This window comes from Eucalyptus grandis, chromosome 10 (assembly GCF_016545825.1).
Source record: "Eucalyptus grandis isolate ANBG69807.140 chromosome 10, ASM1654582v1, whole genome shotgun sequence".
Classification (NCBI taxonomy): Eukaryota; Viridiplantae; Streptophyta; class Magnoliopsida; order Myrtales; family Myrtaceae; genus Eucalyptus; species Eucalyptus grandis.
In genome coordinates this window covers 34,961,342-34,974,933 of record NC_052621.1, presented here as the reverse complement: position 1 = coordinate 34,974,933, position 13,592 = coordinate 34,961,342, and the positions used below count along the sequence as shown (strand labels likewise).

The 13,592-nt window shown below is 37.9% G+C and overlaps 1 protein-coding gene across 1 annotated transcript in view; it reads left to right on the top strand.

Moving 5' to 3' along the window:
• The first annotated feature begins 953 nt into the window (after nucleotides 1–953).
• LOC104423002 (midasin) overlaps nucleotides 954–13,592 on the top strand; it is a 39,279-nt gene continuing 26,640 nt past the window's right edge. Inside the window, 20 exon segments of the mRNA XM_010035455.3 lie at nucleotides 954–1,180; nucleotides 1,320–1,607; nucleotides 1,698–2,032; nucleotides 3,440–3,524; nucleotides 5,145–5,413; nucleotides 5,526–5,720; nucleotides 5,962–6,131; nucleotides 8,269–8,378; nucleotides 8,474–8,593; nucleotides 8,748–8,826; nucleotides 9,062–9,184; nucleotides 9,281–9,356; nucleotides 9,428–9,524; nucleotides 9,626–9,760; nucleotides 9,839–9,895; nucleotides 9,973–10,149; nucleotides 10,321–10,446; nucleotides 10,534–12,321; nucleotides 13,232–13,296; nucleotides 13,388–13,583. Of these exon segments, the coding sequence (XP_010033757.2) occupies nucleotides 1,503–1,607; nucleotides 1,698–2,032; nucleotides 3,440–3,524; nucleotides 5,145–5,413; nucleotides 5,526–5,720; nucleotides 5,962–6,131; nucleotides 8,269–8,378; nucleotides 8,474–8,593; nucleotides 8,748–8,826; nucleotides 9,062–9,184; nucleotides 9,281–9,356; nucleotides 9,428–9,524; nucleotides 9,626–9,760; nucleotides 9,839–9,895; nucleotides 9,973–10,149; nucleotides 10,321–10,446; nucleotides 10,534–12,321; nucleotides 13,232–13,296; nucleotides 13,388–13,583 (4,308 nt within the window). The 5' untranslated portion in view covers nucleotides 954–1,180; nucleotides 1,320–1,502.

Below are 13,592 nucleotides of genomic sequence, written 5' to 3'. Positions count from 1 at the left end.
TATATATGTATATACATAGATTACCATGTGGGACAAATTAAATAAGAGCCAATAGTTTGATGCAACTAATTCAAGTAATATAGCATTTTTTCTTTGCCATGAACTAGAAGCTACACGCGCTCGAATTGCACAATCTTATGCAAATTGAAGATACGATGTTGTATATAATTCTTATAAAGGTAGCATTATAAGAAAATTAAGTAAACTTGGAAATTTCACATTCGTATCATGTGCTGAAATGCTCCCTGCATTGATCTCGAGACTCCAACTATTTATAATATATATACACATATATGTATATATCTATCTTCCTCCTTTACAAATTTGGGTGCTCAATTAATTTATTATATATTTCGTTTGAATGAATATGAAATTCAAATAGTTTAAAAAATTAATATCTTTAGTCTTGAAACTTTGTGTTTTTATTTGTTCTTTCACTATCTTCTTAATAATAAAATCAAAATCATCTAATTTCAATCCGATAATAAATTCTAAAAGACCAAATTACCCCCAGTCAAATGGTTCAAGAAGGAGAGACAAAAATTCGACTTTATTAATCAATATCCTACAACACTACGAGTAATCTAACATAAACTTTTATTTTTATGTAGCAAATACTACTTTCAAATTCCTATTCTTATTCTTTTGCTAAAAATCCCTTCACATCCATCTCCTGTCGAGCATGCGCGAAGAAAGAATAATTTACCCAAAAAAAATTAATTTACGGGACAAAAACCATGCCTTCTCGCGAGGGAAAAGCGGGCTTTATATTTGGGGTCTTTTCTTGCTCCCAAAGCAAAGTAATTAAAAGTTAATCCCAAACTCCGGGTCGGGTCATTCGCCCGACAAGGAAAAGGCGAGTTTATAAGAGGAAATAACCCGGCCCGACTTCCCCCCAACGCACCCGCACCGCCTTGCAGCATAAAACACGTCTGCAAATATATACAGAATTACAGACATGGTGGTCGTTAAACCCTAAACCCTCGAAGCAGAGAGAGAGGGACAGAGACGCACCGTAAACCCTCGAAGCAGAGAGAGGGACAGAGATTTAAACCCTAAACTCCGAAGCAGAGAGCGGGACAGAGACGCAGAGAGAGGGACAGAGACGCAGAGAGCGGAGGCAACTTGGGTTTGTCCAAAACACCTCAAAGCTGCAAACTTTTCTGCTCACGAGTTTTGGGTTAGTCTGTTCATCACAACCGAATACCGGGTCACGCCTCTGGAGTTTGTATTGCCTTTCTTTTTTTTGGTAAAATGTATTGCCTTTCTTTTGTCCTTCGTTCTCGAGTTTCTGTTTGATATGTGTCTTTTGTTTGTAGGGGATAAACTGGTTCGAGTGATCGATGGGGCAAGGCCTTTGAAGATTGATATCCTCCCTGTTAAAGCTGGAAACGCACCATGCCCCTTAAATTAATAGCCAATTTTGCGATAGATTGTTTTTATTTTATTTTGTTTCGTCTTGTCTGTATACATTGTTAATATATACAGAGTTAAGAGCTGGGATGGCAATAGACGGGAGTTTCAGTCTCGAATTTGCGCTCAGAAGGTTCCTGGCGCGCTGCCCTGAGCTCAGAAGCAGGCCGCGGTTCACCGAGCTGGTGAGGGAGGTAATTAAATCTACACTGCCAGACTTGAAGCTGAGTTTCTTTAGGAACTTTGGAGTATTAGTTCGATGATTTTGGTTTCTGCGCTCCCAGGGAAATGTGTTACGTGAGGATGAAGTGATCGCTTCAGTGGCTGATATATTTTTGCACCCTACTTACACAATCCCATTGATGGGGTGTTTCCGGCCCATAGCACGAAAAATTGTGGAAAAGGTGGTGTGGTCCCTGCGACATGTGACTAATTTAAGGTCCAATTCAAGTTCCTTACAAAGAGAAGTCGACGAAGATAATGAGATTTTAAAAGGAGCAGAAGATTGTGATGGTAAACTTATTGATTGTTATGTTCGAAAGGGAAAGGGTTTGAATCTTCACGAGCTTGCTTGCCTGGCGTTCTGTCGTGCACTTGATTTGGCTCCTTTTTTGTTGGGGTATGTCAACATTTAGTTTTCTGGTTCATTGTATGTATAGTCCTATGTGCTGTGCATTCCAAAACTCCACTTAATATTCTTTTTGCTTGAGTAAGAAGGGAATTAATTATTTAATCGTGGAGTCATAATATAGGTTCTGTATGATCCACCCCTAGTTTCTAGCCACGTTACATACTGAGGACAGGAAAGTGAGCTTCATTTTCATATATAACTGTCTGCATGAATACGTCTTTTAGATGATATTTTTCCTGTTGAACTGGTCTACTATGTTAATTGACTCTGCTGATGGAGTTACATTTGCTTTTGCACATCCCTCATGTCCCTCATAATGTGTCTTATAGATGTCTTCTCCTTGAAGTAGAGCAGGCTGTATTTATTTGGAAAATGCATTGCAGTATGCTTTACTTTTTGTAAAAAAATGGACCATCGCTGAAGTAGTTTCCACTTATTAATTCAATAAGTTTCTTGTGATGAAATCTGTCCCAAAGGATCTCAACTTGCCCTGGAATTGATTTGGGGGGTCAAGATTTCCTTATGCGTTGCCTTCTCCACATGGGAGGCTGTATGATCTAACAACTGACTGACAACTTTCAGAATAGAGGTCTTGAACTCGTGAATAGATACTTTCTCTGCACACACACCAGAGTTACTTGACTACACCATTATTCATTGCCGTGGGTCGAGATTTCGTAGGATTGATGCGTTTGGACTTTTAGGCATATATTTGGTTGAGGTTTCTATGGTTTAGGAAGAACTCTGGGCTAGGAAAAAACTTGTTTTGTACAGAAAAGATGGATACTTTGTACTATCCCTTTTGCAACTTATTTGGAGGGAGAGAAATTTGAAGGTGTTTGAGAGTCTACAGTCTAAGGTTCTTGATGTATAGAATAGCTGGGTTGCAGGTTTTGAGCTTTTGGTTGCTGAAATACCACTGTTCAAATGAGAAAGTTTATTAGAAGGGGTTGGCATTCTTAAAAAATTCCTTATTCACCTCCCCCTCCTTTCCAAAAAAAAAAAAAAAAAAAAAAACGTGCACACATTCAACATGATTAAAGATGATTATTCAGTCTACTAGAAATTTTAAAGCTTTCTGGTTTGAAGGATAGCTGAAACGGATGTGAGTCCTGTGACTTAATAAAATATGGTGACAATTGGTCCTTAAACTGATGGACTGTTTCTCTATCTTAACTGAAGCAATTTCCAGACTTCATACTTGTTTTCACAGTGTAAAATATATTTGTTCTAATATTTGCCATGATAAGATAAGAATGGAGGACAACTTGCCGTGTTTTCTGTTGATGCAAGATAAACTTCCTTGCTGAAATTGTTGTTTCTATAAAAGTTATAGCTGTTACTGAAGGGAGCTAAATCGTATTCCAATTTTGGGTACCTTCTTAATTTCTGCAGGTCTTTATTAGAGTATTTTAAATTTGCTCCACCACCTTTTCAACGTATTTTGGAAGGAGGAAGAACTTTGGATTACCTTCATGAGGTATTTTAATTTCTATTTTTACTATTTTTCTGAGATAATCATAGAATCTTTGTGTGTGCGAGGTTTGTTCTTGTCTGGTTTTGGAGTATGGTGTGAAGGGAAGTTGAAGTTGCTGGGTTTATTTTGGTTGTTTAGGAGTATCCACTTTAAATTGTTTTTTAGACTTTTCAAACCTTTCTTTCTTAATAATTTGGTATAGGGGTGATATCCCCATGGTAGCTTTTTATTTTCCTTAGAGCCATTTCCTCCAACCATACCTTTGATTGGTGGGTTACAATTATAGACATCACCCACTGATCAGAGTTATGGTTTGATGAATATAGCCCTTATATTGCTTTCAAATGAGAAAATAACATTGGTGAGCCAGATGCGAGTATGAGCATTATCTGGGACATACAAAGCAAGTGTTTGTGGGGCATGAAGATTCTTTTAAGCTATAGTCTGCTTTTTAGTTACTAGACTGGTTAGGGTGGAAGATGGTTTTATAATGCTACTTGCATCAAATAATATTACGTTGATGTTGCGGACATTGCTTGTAATGTTTAAATGCAAAGCGATAAGGTCATGATGTTTTTATGGGCATAAGCATTACCTACAAATCTGATGGTGGAATTATCCATGATTGTTAAGTTAAGTTTGGAAAGCTTTGGGTTGTTTGGTTGATGATTTATGATTAGTTGGGGTTGGCCTTTGTTTGGTCTGCTCAAATTCAAGGGCTGCCATTAGAAGGTAAATGTCCTTGTTGGTCTGCTTGGATTTGACCAATTTGTTTGAGGTATTGTTTCTAAATCATGAATGAGTACAAAGAGATTTCGTAAAAATTTTGATATTAAAAATCTACTAATCTAGATCATCATTTAAAACATCTTTGATAACCACATAATAAAAATTTTTACGGCCTAGATTTGAACTGTGTGATTGCCATTAAAGAACTTGATGTTGGGATATTCTTGTAATAAAATGTCAATGTAGTGTAGATGGAAATACTAATGTCAAGTTTTTGAGTTGGTGCTTTGTGACCTAGCAGGTTTTTGGGGTCGTACATGATGCTCTTTTTAATCAATTAGGATTATGGAGACATATGCGTTTCATATTGCTTAATGTTCAGATATGTTGCTCTTTTAGTATTTAGTAATTAGAACCTTTGCTTTAAAACATCCTTTTATTTCCGTAGAAATTCATGCTCTTTTAGCTATGGTTAAGCTGTGCTTTTGACATTTTGTGAGCATGGAACAATCTCATCTGTTTTGATTGGACATTTTGAACTCTACTGTTCATTGGGGAGATTGTCCCATTCCACCAGAATTTATTTTATAATATATCAAACTGAAGCAAAAACTGTCAATGGTACATGCCTCAATTCATGCCGTCCATCTTGCTTATAGCATCATCTGGTATGGCCTAAGCTGTTGTCATGGCAGCTTTGCACATACCTCATACATTTGCATATTTTTATTAAGCTGAAGACTTGTTATGTTGCCAATATTTAATTACATCGTTTGCTCTCTTTTGATTTTTGTAGGAGTAGTGAATAGAACTAGTTCAATGTGCAGTCCTAAGTTTCTCCAATGACTTTTTTTTACTTAGTAATGAAGTTTGGTTCTTTATTCCCTCTTCTAGGCTGAAGGTCGAATATCACATGTCGTGCGGATATCTTACCGCGTATTGCTGACATCACCTGAGGTGTTCTCTAAGCTTTGGGATTGGTCTTGTTTCATGGATCTTGCAAGGCAGCCATTAAGCTTGTTGCGCAGCAGTAAATTGGAGAAGGATATAGCAGATTTAAGATGGTGTATATCACAAATTCTATCGGTTATACTAAAATTGGGTGATGCAGGAATCTTGAATCTTGGTGTTGGACCTGAAGAAGGGTTTAAGTGTCTGCTACGGTTGGTTGACGTTCTTAAAGAAATCACCATCACATCTGTTAACTCTTAAGTAAATACAGTTTTGGGAAGATTTGCCATTTTGACATTCTTGCTTTGCTTTGTTGATCATCAGCTGGGAAGAATTTTGTCGGGATGTTTCGTTGGAGAAAGCAAGCACTTTTATTGAGCCATCTGAGAAAATAGAATCAGATGATATGGTTGATGTCCATCAAGAGTGTTTTCTAGAATCCCGTGGTTTAATTTCTCTGGGCTTGTCACCGTTCAGCTATAGTGAGGCATGGCCTCGTCATCAAAGGCTCGCAACAGGGTAACTTACTGAAGATTTGGATTTTTGCTTGATATTTAATAAATGTTTCCTGAATTTGTGAAGTGGGCTGCAAAATTCACTCAAATTTTTTATTTGTCTTAATCCCTCACTTATGGAATTTATTGTCCATCAACTTAACAAATTATTTATGACCAGAGCTGGATGAAGTGACGTGTCCTAAAATGTTTGATAGAGATGTTGCTTGCTTGTATGGGTTTCATATTGACGTGTTAATATTCAGGGATGATGAAGCAGTTAATGCACCATTTGTGTTGACGTCGACGACAAAGAGAAGTTTTCAGATGATCCTATTGGCAGTCTCCCAGGGATGGCCTGTTCTACTGTACGGTCCCACAGGTGTAGGAAAATCTGCTCTTGTTAGCAAGTTGGCTCGCGACAGTGGAAACCACGGTAATCTTCATTGGTAGATTTTATTATGTCTGGATTTAACTGAATTGTCACCATGAAGTGCAAGTGGTAAACAAACTTAAGAACCTGTTTAATTTATGTTCTACTCATATATCAATTCTTGTGCATGAAAAAGATGCATTTCTCCATCGTGGCCCATACATAAACTTATTATTGATTGATGGCGTTGACTGTTTTTGTTGTCTGTAATGGTGGCACATCTATTTTGGGGTTGAAAATGTGGGAAGTTCTACCCTTTTTTTTTTTTTTTTTTTTTGACTAGGACAATGAATTTAATTTTTTTGTTAGATTTTCATAGGTAACTTTCTTCCTTGTCAAATCATATTTTCTGGTTTTCTTTCTGGATGTAAACTGGATGAGTATAGTAATATTCTTCTTGCGTTGGAGGTGGCTCCTAAATCTCTCCTGAAAACATCCAGTATAAAACGAGCCCTAAGATTGTGATGTTCATGCCCTCCTCTCCTCTTTTTCATATGTCCTTTTTCTGTATTTTTCAGCAATCCCTACTTCACCTATCTGGTGCGCTCTAATTTTTTTAGGATGGTAATTGAGTATATTTAGCTGCATCAGCTGTTTCTATGTTCTGAGATCCACCATAAAGCAACAAAATAGCACCAACCTTCTCTCTCTCTCTCTCCACATGTGACACCACCAGTCTCCTCTTAGAACCATCTTTCCTCCTCTGTATTTCCCAGCCTGCAATGTCAGGTTAGATTTGCTGCCTGGCGGCTTCTCCCTCACTCCCTCCCTCCCTCCCTCCCTCCCTCTCTCTCTCTCTCTCTCTCTCTCTCTCTCTCTCTCTCAATCTCTCTCTCTATGCAATAGCATTGGAGTATACACCACAAACCAACATTCAGATTAAGTTTAAATAGCAAATTTGTGAATGCTATTTCTAAATAACAAATCTAGTTTATACCAGTTGTTAATTTGATTAGTACCTACTGGATAATATTGCTGAAAAATGTAAAAGACAATTCTATAATGTCACGTACTTCCAAGTTTCATCTTTCATAGGCATCATCAGCCATAAAACTCGTTCTCAAGTGAGTTGCTAAAGGTAGATTTGCCTTAATTCATAAATCATCACTGTTGTGGCTATCCTATCATACTCTTTGACTTCTTGCTTAGCTCTTTTTAGAGCTCCATCATGTTGGTCAAGGTCTTGAAGGCTTGTTCAAACTGTCATTAACACTGTTAATGCATGTTGTGCTTTATGTTTTGTGTGACTTTGACTCTTTATGCGTGATCATTTTTGGTGAACATGAAATTTCCCAATAGTCGATTTTAACGCTTCTATCTGTAATCCCAAGACTGGGTATCAATGAACAAAAATTCAAGTTTGCTATAACCATTTTAGACTACAGTAGTTTCCAAATTCTAGCACCAAAATTCGAAAGAATTGGATTTCTTTTTTGATTACTTTGAATTGAAAATGACAAGTGGGTTCATAAATTGATAATTAGATTAAAATAGTTTGATAGTATTGGATGATTGCCACTGCATTGTTTATAGTAGACACATTTGCACAAAAGATGATACTTGCTGTTTTCCCCTTTACTTTAAAAAGGAAAAGGCATATGAAGCTTTGTTATTGTAGTTAGCTCGATGATTCTCTTGATTACTTTCCTCCTTTTATAGTAAGATAAAAAAAAGTTTCTGTAGATTGTTAGGATAAGTTCTTGAGGGTTAGCTTTTGCTTTTGGTATACTTGTGCGGGAACTTGCATGTGCTATAATTATTGGTTGTCCCTAAAAATTGGAGATTGGGTAATCTTTTACAAATTGAAATCTTTTAATGAATGAAGTTTGATACTTGCTGGCAACTAGTTGCACCTTTAATGTGCCTCCTGTTTTGCCATGATAAACACTGAATAGAAACATTTTCAATCGTGGTGGAATATAAGGTGCTGACCATTTCTCTTTTCCTCTTTCCACCAATTCTTCCTTTTAGTTTTGGTTTGGGCGGAGTTAAGAGATCTTTTATTTTTTTTTTAAAAGGAAGGAACTGGAAGTGTCCTGTTTTCCTCCAAGATGAATGGTTTTACTACCTACTAGAAGAAGCAGCATTTTGAATTGATACCCTTTCAAGAGTTTTTTTCTCACACTCCTCTTCTTGTCAGTTTTATACATTCAAATGGATGATCAGATTGACAGCAAAACGTTGATAGGAAGTTATGTGTGTACGGAGAAACCGGGTGAATTTAGATGGCAACCTGGATCACTTACTCAGGTTTGTTCCACTTAAGAGCATAATATCCCTTTTCTGTGACTATGCACTTCTTAACTAAAGCACTTATTCGTGGATGTGTGTACCTCTGTTCCTAGGCCATTCAAAATGGACTTTGGGTTGTCTTCGAGGACATTGACAAAGCACCATCTGATGTTCACTCCATCTTGTTACCTTTGCTGGAAGGCGCAAGATCTTTTGTAACTGGTCACAGTGAGGTAATTGATAAAATCCCGTATTAAGAACAGAGGTTTTCTTACTACGTGTTTGGTTTTCTTTATCACCCACATTCAATCTGGAAAAAGGTTGTTTGGAATAAATATGTGAGGATATATTCTAATTGAAACATGTTGAATTGATTCACTCATGCAGGAAATAACTGTGTCGGAGAATTTTCGACTTTTCTCCACCATTTCAACATCCAGATTGCGTACGTCTTCTGGTGCAGGAGGTTTGTGTTATGACAGGGCTTCAATCAGCTTCCTTTCGTATTCTGCAGTACCATTGAAAAGCATCAAGTCCTATATTCTCATTTTAGTTACTTGACTTGGTCTGAATGACTGATTTTTTAGTGCTATTATTTGCATTTCTCTTTATGTACTCTTTGGTAATTAAGCAGTCAGATGCATACAAGTGCACATTGGATATCTCAACTGGATTATAAGGTAATTAACTTCCTCGTGTAGGCTTTAATTTCCCTGGGACTCTGTGGAGGAAAGTTATGGTCAGGCAGCCAACTCCTGAAGACTTACAATGTATAGTGAAGGCATGGCATCCAAGATTGGATCCTCTTGCTGAAAGGCTAGTTGGTAAGTTAAGTAGCTATATGAAATAATTCACGTATGATACTTCCTCCTCTCAAGCAGCGTCAGCCTGAATATTCTAGTTGGATGATATCCATGCAGAAACATTTGAAAATATAAATGCTGTGATCATGCGCAATACTGGGGACTCAGTTTCCATGGGCAGGTTTTCAACAAGGTAAAGAATTTTCTTGAAGTTTTAGATAGAAGTTATTCCAATAATTTAATGGCAATTTGTTTTTGTGACAGGGATCTCCTAAAATGGTGCAAGCGAATAGAAGGATTGGGTTTTAGCTTAATGGACAACCAGTTATCATCTTACCTGTGTCATTGTATTTATCAAGAGGTCTCATTCAAACATTGTTCTGTGGTGATTCCTACTTTTTGAGCTAGATAACCTGTGTAGTGGGACACAAAGAATTTCATCCTTTCTTTTCTCTTCTCCAGGCTGTGGATGTTTTTTCAGCATTTTCAACATCAGCTGAGAACAGGTTGAAAATAAAGAAGGACATTGCACGACTGTGGGGAGTTCCAATTTCGGAAGCAGAGAGATTACACCCTGATATGAAACCTGTAATTCAGGTATGATTGAGACAACTGATTGTATGTGGTTTTCTGGTTGTTTCTATTGGCAATTTCTAATATCGGCTCGTACTATAGGATATGCTCTCGGAGCTAAGAATTGGGCGCGTCACTCTCCAACGAGCTCAAAAAACTGTAAGTTGAATTTTCTTACGTGCCTTCCTTAGGTGATTTCTTTACTGAGGCCCAATACTGCCATTTCCTTATTTCAGCTACACCATGGAAAAAAACCATTCGTTGAAATTCGTAGATCTCTGCATGCGATTGAAAGAATAGCATGCTCTGTCAAGTACAATGAGCCTGTGCTCTTGGTTGGTGAAACTGGTACGGGGAAAACCACACTTGTACAGAATATTGCGTCACGATTGGGGCAGAAACTCACTGTTTTGGTATGTGGGAATAAACTCTCTCTCTCTCTCTCTCTCTCTCTCTCTCTCTGTACACGTACATTGATGCGCGGTGACATGGGCAGGCTTATTTACATACGAAATCTGTTTTCCTCTTGAATCTACATATTTTCTCCCTTGGTTGTGTTTATTCAAATATTTCCTTTGATTCAGAACTTGAGTCAGCAAAGTGATATTGCTGACTTGTTGGGGGGATTTAAGCCTTTGAGTGCACACTATGTTTGCATCCCTCTATACAAGGAATTTGAGGAGCTGTTCTCAAAGACCTTTTCGGCAAAGGTATTTTTATTTAGGTTTGCACGTTTTCCTTTTTTCCTTATTTACTACTCAAGCAGATGGCTGATGCTGTCGTATGCTGACAATTAGGTTAATCTGACTTTTCTGGATAGCTTGCGAAAACATCTGAGTGATAAAAACTGGAAAGTTTTGTTGAATGGTATGCACAAGGGAGTAGATGCTTTCAAGCAGTCAAAGGTGGAAGATTCTAGACATGGGAAAAAGCGGAAGAAACCATTGAATGAGGAAGTGGTCAATGCATGGAATAATCTTTCTGTGAAACTTGAAGCTGCCTGTGCACAAATTGGTGCATCATCTGCTATGATCTTCTCATTTGTTGAAGGAGCTTTTGTAACTGCCCTTCGGAATGGTCAATGGATATTGCTGGATGAGGTCAACCTGGCTCCTACAGAGATTTTGCAGAGAATTACTGGAGTACTTGAAGGAGAGAATGGGTCTCTATGTCTAGCTGAGAGAGGTGATATCAGCTACATAAAGAGGCATCCCAACTTTCGCATATTTGCATGTATGAATCCAGCAACTGATGCAGGGAAACGGGAATTGCCATATTCTTTGCGGACTAGATTTACTGAATACTTCATTGATGATGACTTGGATGAGGAGGATCTGACTTTATTTGTAAATCAATTTTTGGAAGGTGGACCTTCGAAGAGAGAAATGGTAGAAAAAATTGTGCATTTTTACAAAGCTGCTAAAAAAGAATCGGAGGAGAGGCTTCAGGATGGGGCTAATCAGAAGCCACAATTTAGTTTAAGGTCCCTCTTCCGTGCTCTAGAATACACAAAGAAGGCAGAAAAGAAGTTTACCTTTGAAAAGGCCTTATATGATGGATTCTGTATGTTTTTCCTCACTTTGTTGGACAGATCTAGTGGCAAGATAATGAATCAAATGATTTTATCATGCTTATTGGGAGGGAAAATGCCTGGACAAAAACCATTTGACTGTTACGTGACAATCATGGCAAACTCCGTTCTCAATGATTTTGTTGAGAATTATGTCTTGACGAAGAGTGTCAGAGAACAACTTGGAAACTTGGCGCGTGCTGTTTTCATTAAAAGATATCCGGTCCTTTTACAGGGTCCCACTTCTAGTGGGAAGACTAGTCTTGTGCGATATCTTGCTGCAGTAACTGGTAATGAATTTGTGCGCATCAATAATCACGAACACACAGATCTGCAGGAGTATCTAGGTTCTTATGTCACCGATACTAGTGGGAAGCTTGTTTTCCATGAAGGTGTTTTAGTTAGGGCTGTCCGCAATGGTTGTTGGATTGTTCTGGATGAGCTTAATCTAGCCCCATCTGATGTGCTGGAAGCATTGAACCGATTGCTAGATGACAACAGAGAGCTTTTTGTGCCTGAATTGCAAGAGACAATTAAAGCACATCCTAATTTTATGCTGTTTGCGACTCAAAATCCACCAACAGTATATGGGGGACGTAAAATGCTTTCTCGAGCATTTCGTAACCGTTTTGTGGAGATTCATGTTGAGGAAATTCCTGAAGAAGAGATAAGCATAATCTTGGAGAATAGGTGCAAGATTAGTGGAAGCTATGCCAAGAAGATGGTTGAAGTCATGAAAGATTTGCAGTTGCACCGGCAGGGTAGCAATGTATTTGCTGGAAAACACGGATTTATAACCCCACGTGACTTGTTTCGTTGGGCGAATCGGGTTAGGTTTCAAGCAAACAATTCTGAAGATTGTTTGTCTTCAAAACATCGCTATGAAGATCTAGCTAGAGAAGGTTATTATCTTCTGGCTGAAAGATTGCGGGATGATGATGAGAAATCTGTTGTTAAAGATGTTCTCAAGAAACATTTTCACGTTGATCTTGATGATCATAACTTGTACAAGCAGGTACTATTCTTTTTCTCAGGCAAAATAATTTGTTACCATTGGATGATTGTACATATATGATGCGTTGATGTTCTGTGCATGTGTGTGGAATTCCTGTATTTTTTGTATAATGTTTCCTCTGCATCGGCATTTCTGTTATTGGTCTCTGTTGGCATTAGTTGGTTAATGAGTTCAGTTGGGACTCTCTGAGTTTTAATGTTGAGTTCATCCTGCATAACTTTTCATTACCATGTTTCTGAAACCCTATTTCTGCTATATCTCTAGAGGTTGTCATGATACTTGCTTCTTTTGCTAGGCAGTGCATTTCCTGTCTGTCATGAGGATTATTTGGTTCCTTTTGTATTTTTTTTTCGAAATGTTGTTTCTTGAATGTCAAATTTGAGGGAGCAGTCTCAGAACTTTCATCCGGATGGAACCCCTGAAAATTTTCGACAGCCTGTTGGCTGTAACTCAATGCTTTTAGAAGTAGAATGACCTAACGCAAAGTATGAACTTAAAGCAATAAAATCAGAAATATGAAGAGTTGAAGGGCGGCCTTCTCTGGAGTTATCTTTGAATATGGCTTTAGCTTTACATCTTTTATAGGGCTCAGATATGTATAATTGAACTGGTCTCTTGCGTTGGATAAGTGCTATCTCTTTCCTTCATTTTCTTTTCTTTCCTTTTTTTTAGTAAGACTATGAGAAAGTAGATATATGTTTTTGAGTGACTGAGATGCATGGAAGCATTAATAAAATTTCAATGCAGCTCTTCAACTATCATTTGTTTTATTCAAATGTATTTGTTTTCATGGCTTAGTCTAGGTTTTAAATTCTTGGTATCTTTGATGTTGCGCTCTTGCAATTCATGGATCTCTGTGACTTTGTTTATCTTGAAAGTCCTATGGTTTATAGCTCACCATGTCTTTCAGGAATCGTCTGAAGGATGTGCTGTCAACTTGGACAATATTTCCAATGTTTCAGAGAACTTTGGAAAGTACGACTTCCACCAAAAACAGCATGTTTGTGTTTGTGCTGTGAACTCATTGTGGTGATATTTTTTTTTATTGTTGACCTGTTCTCTGCAGAGTCACCTGGACGAGGAGCATGTGGAGGCTGTATTTTCTTATTAGACGTTGCTATGAGTTGCGTGAGCCCATTCTTCTTGTAGGAGAAACAGGTGGTGGGAAAACTACTGTCTGCCAGTTGCTAAGCACTGTTTTGGGGTCAAAACTGCATATTCTGAACTGTCACCAGTACACTGAAACTTCTGATTTTGTGGGGGTGCGGTAC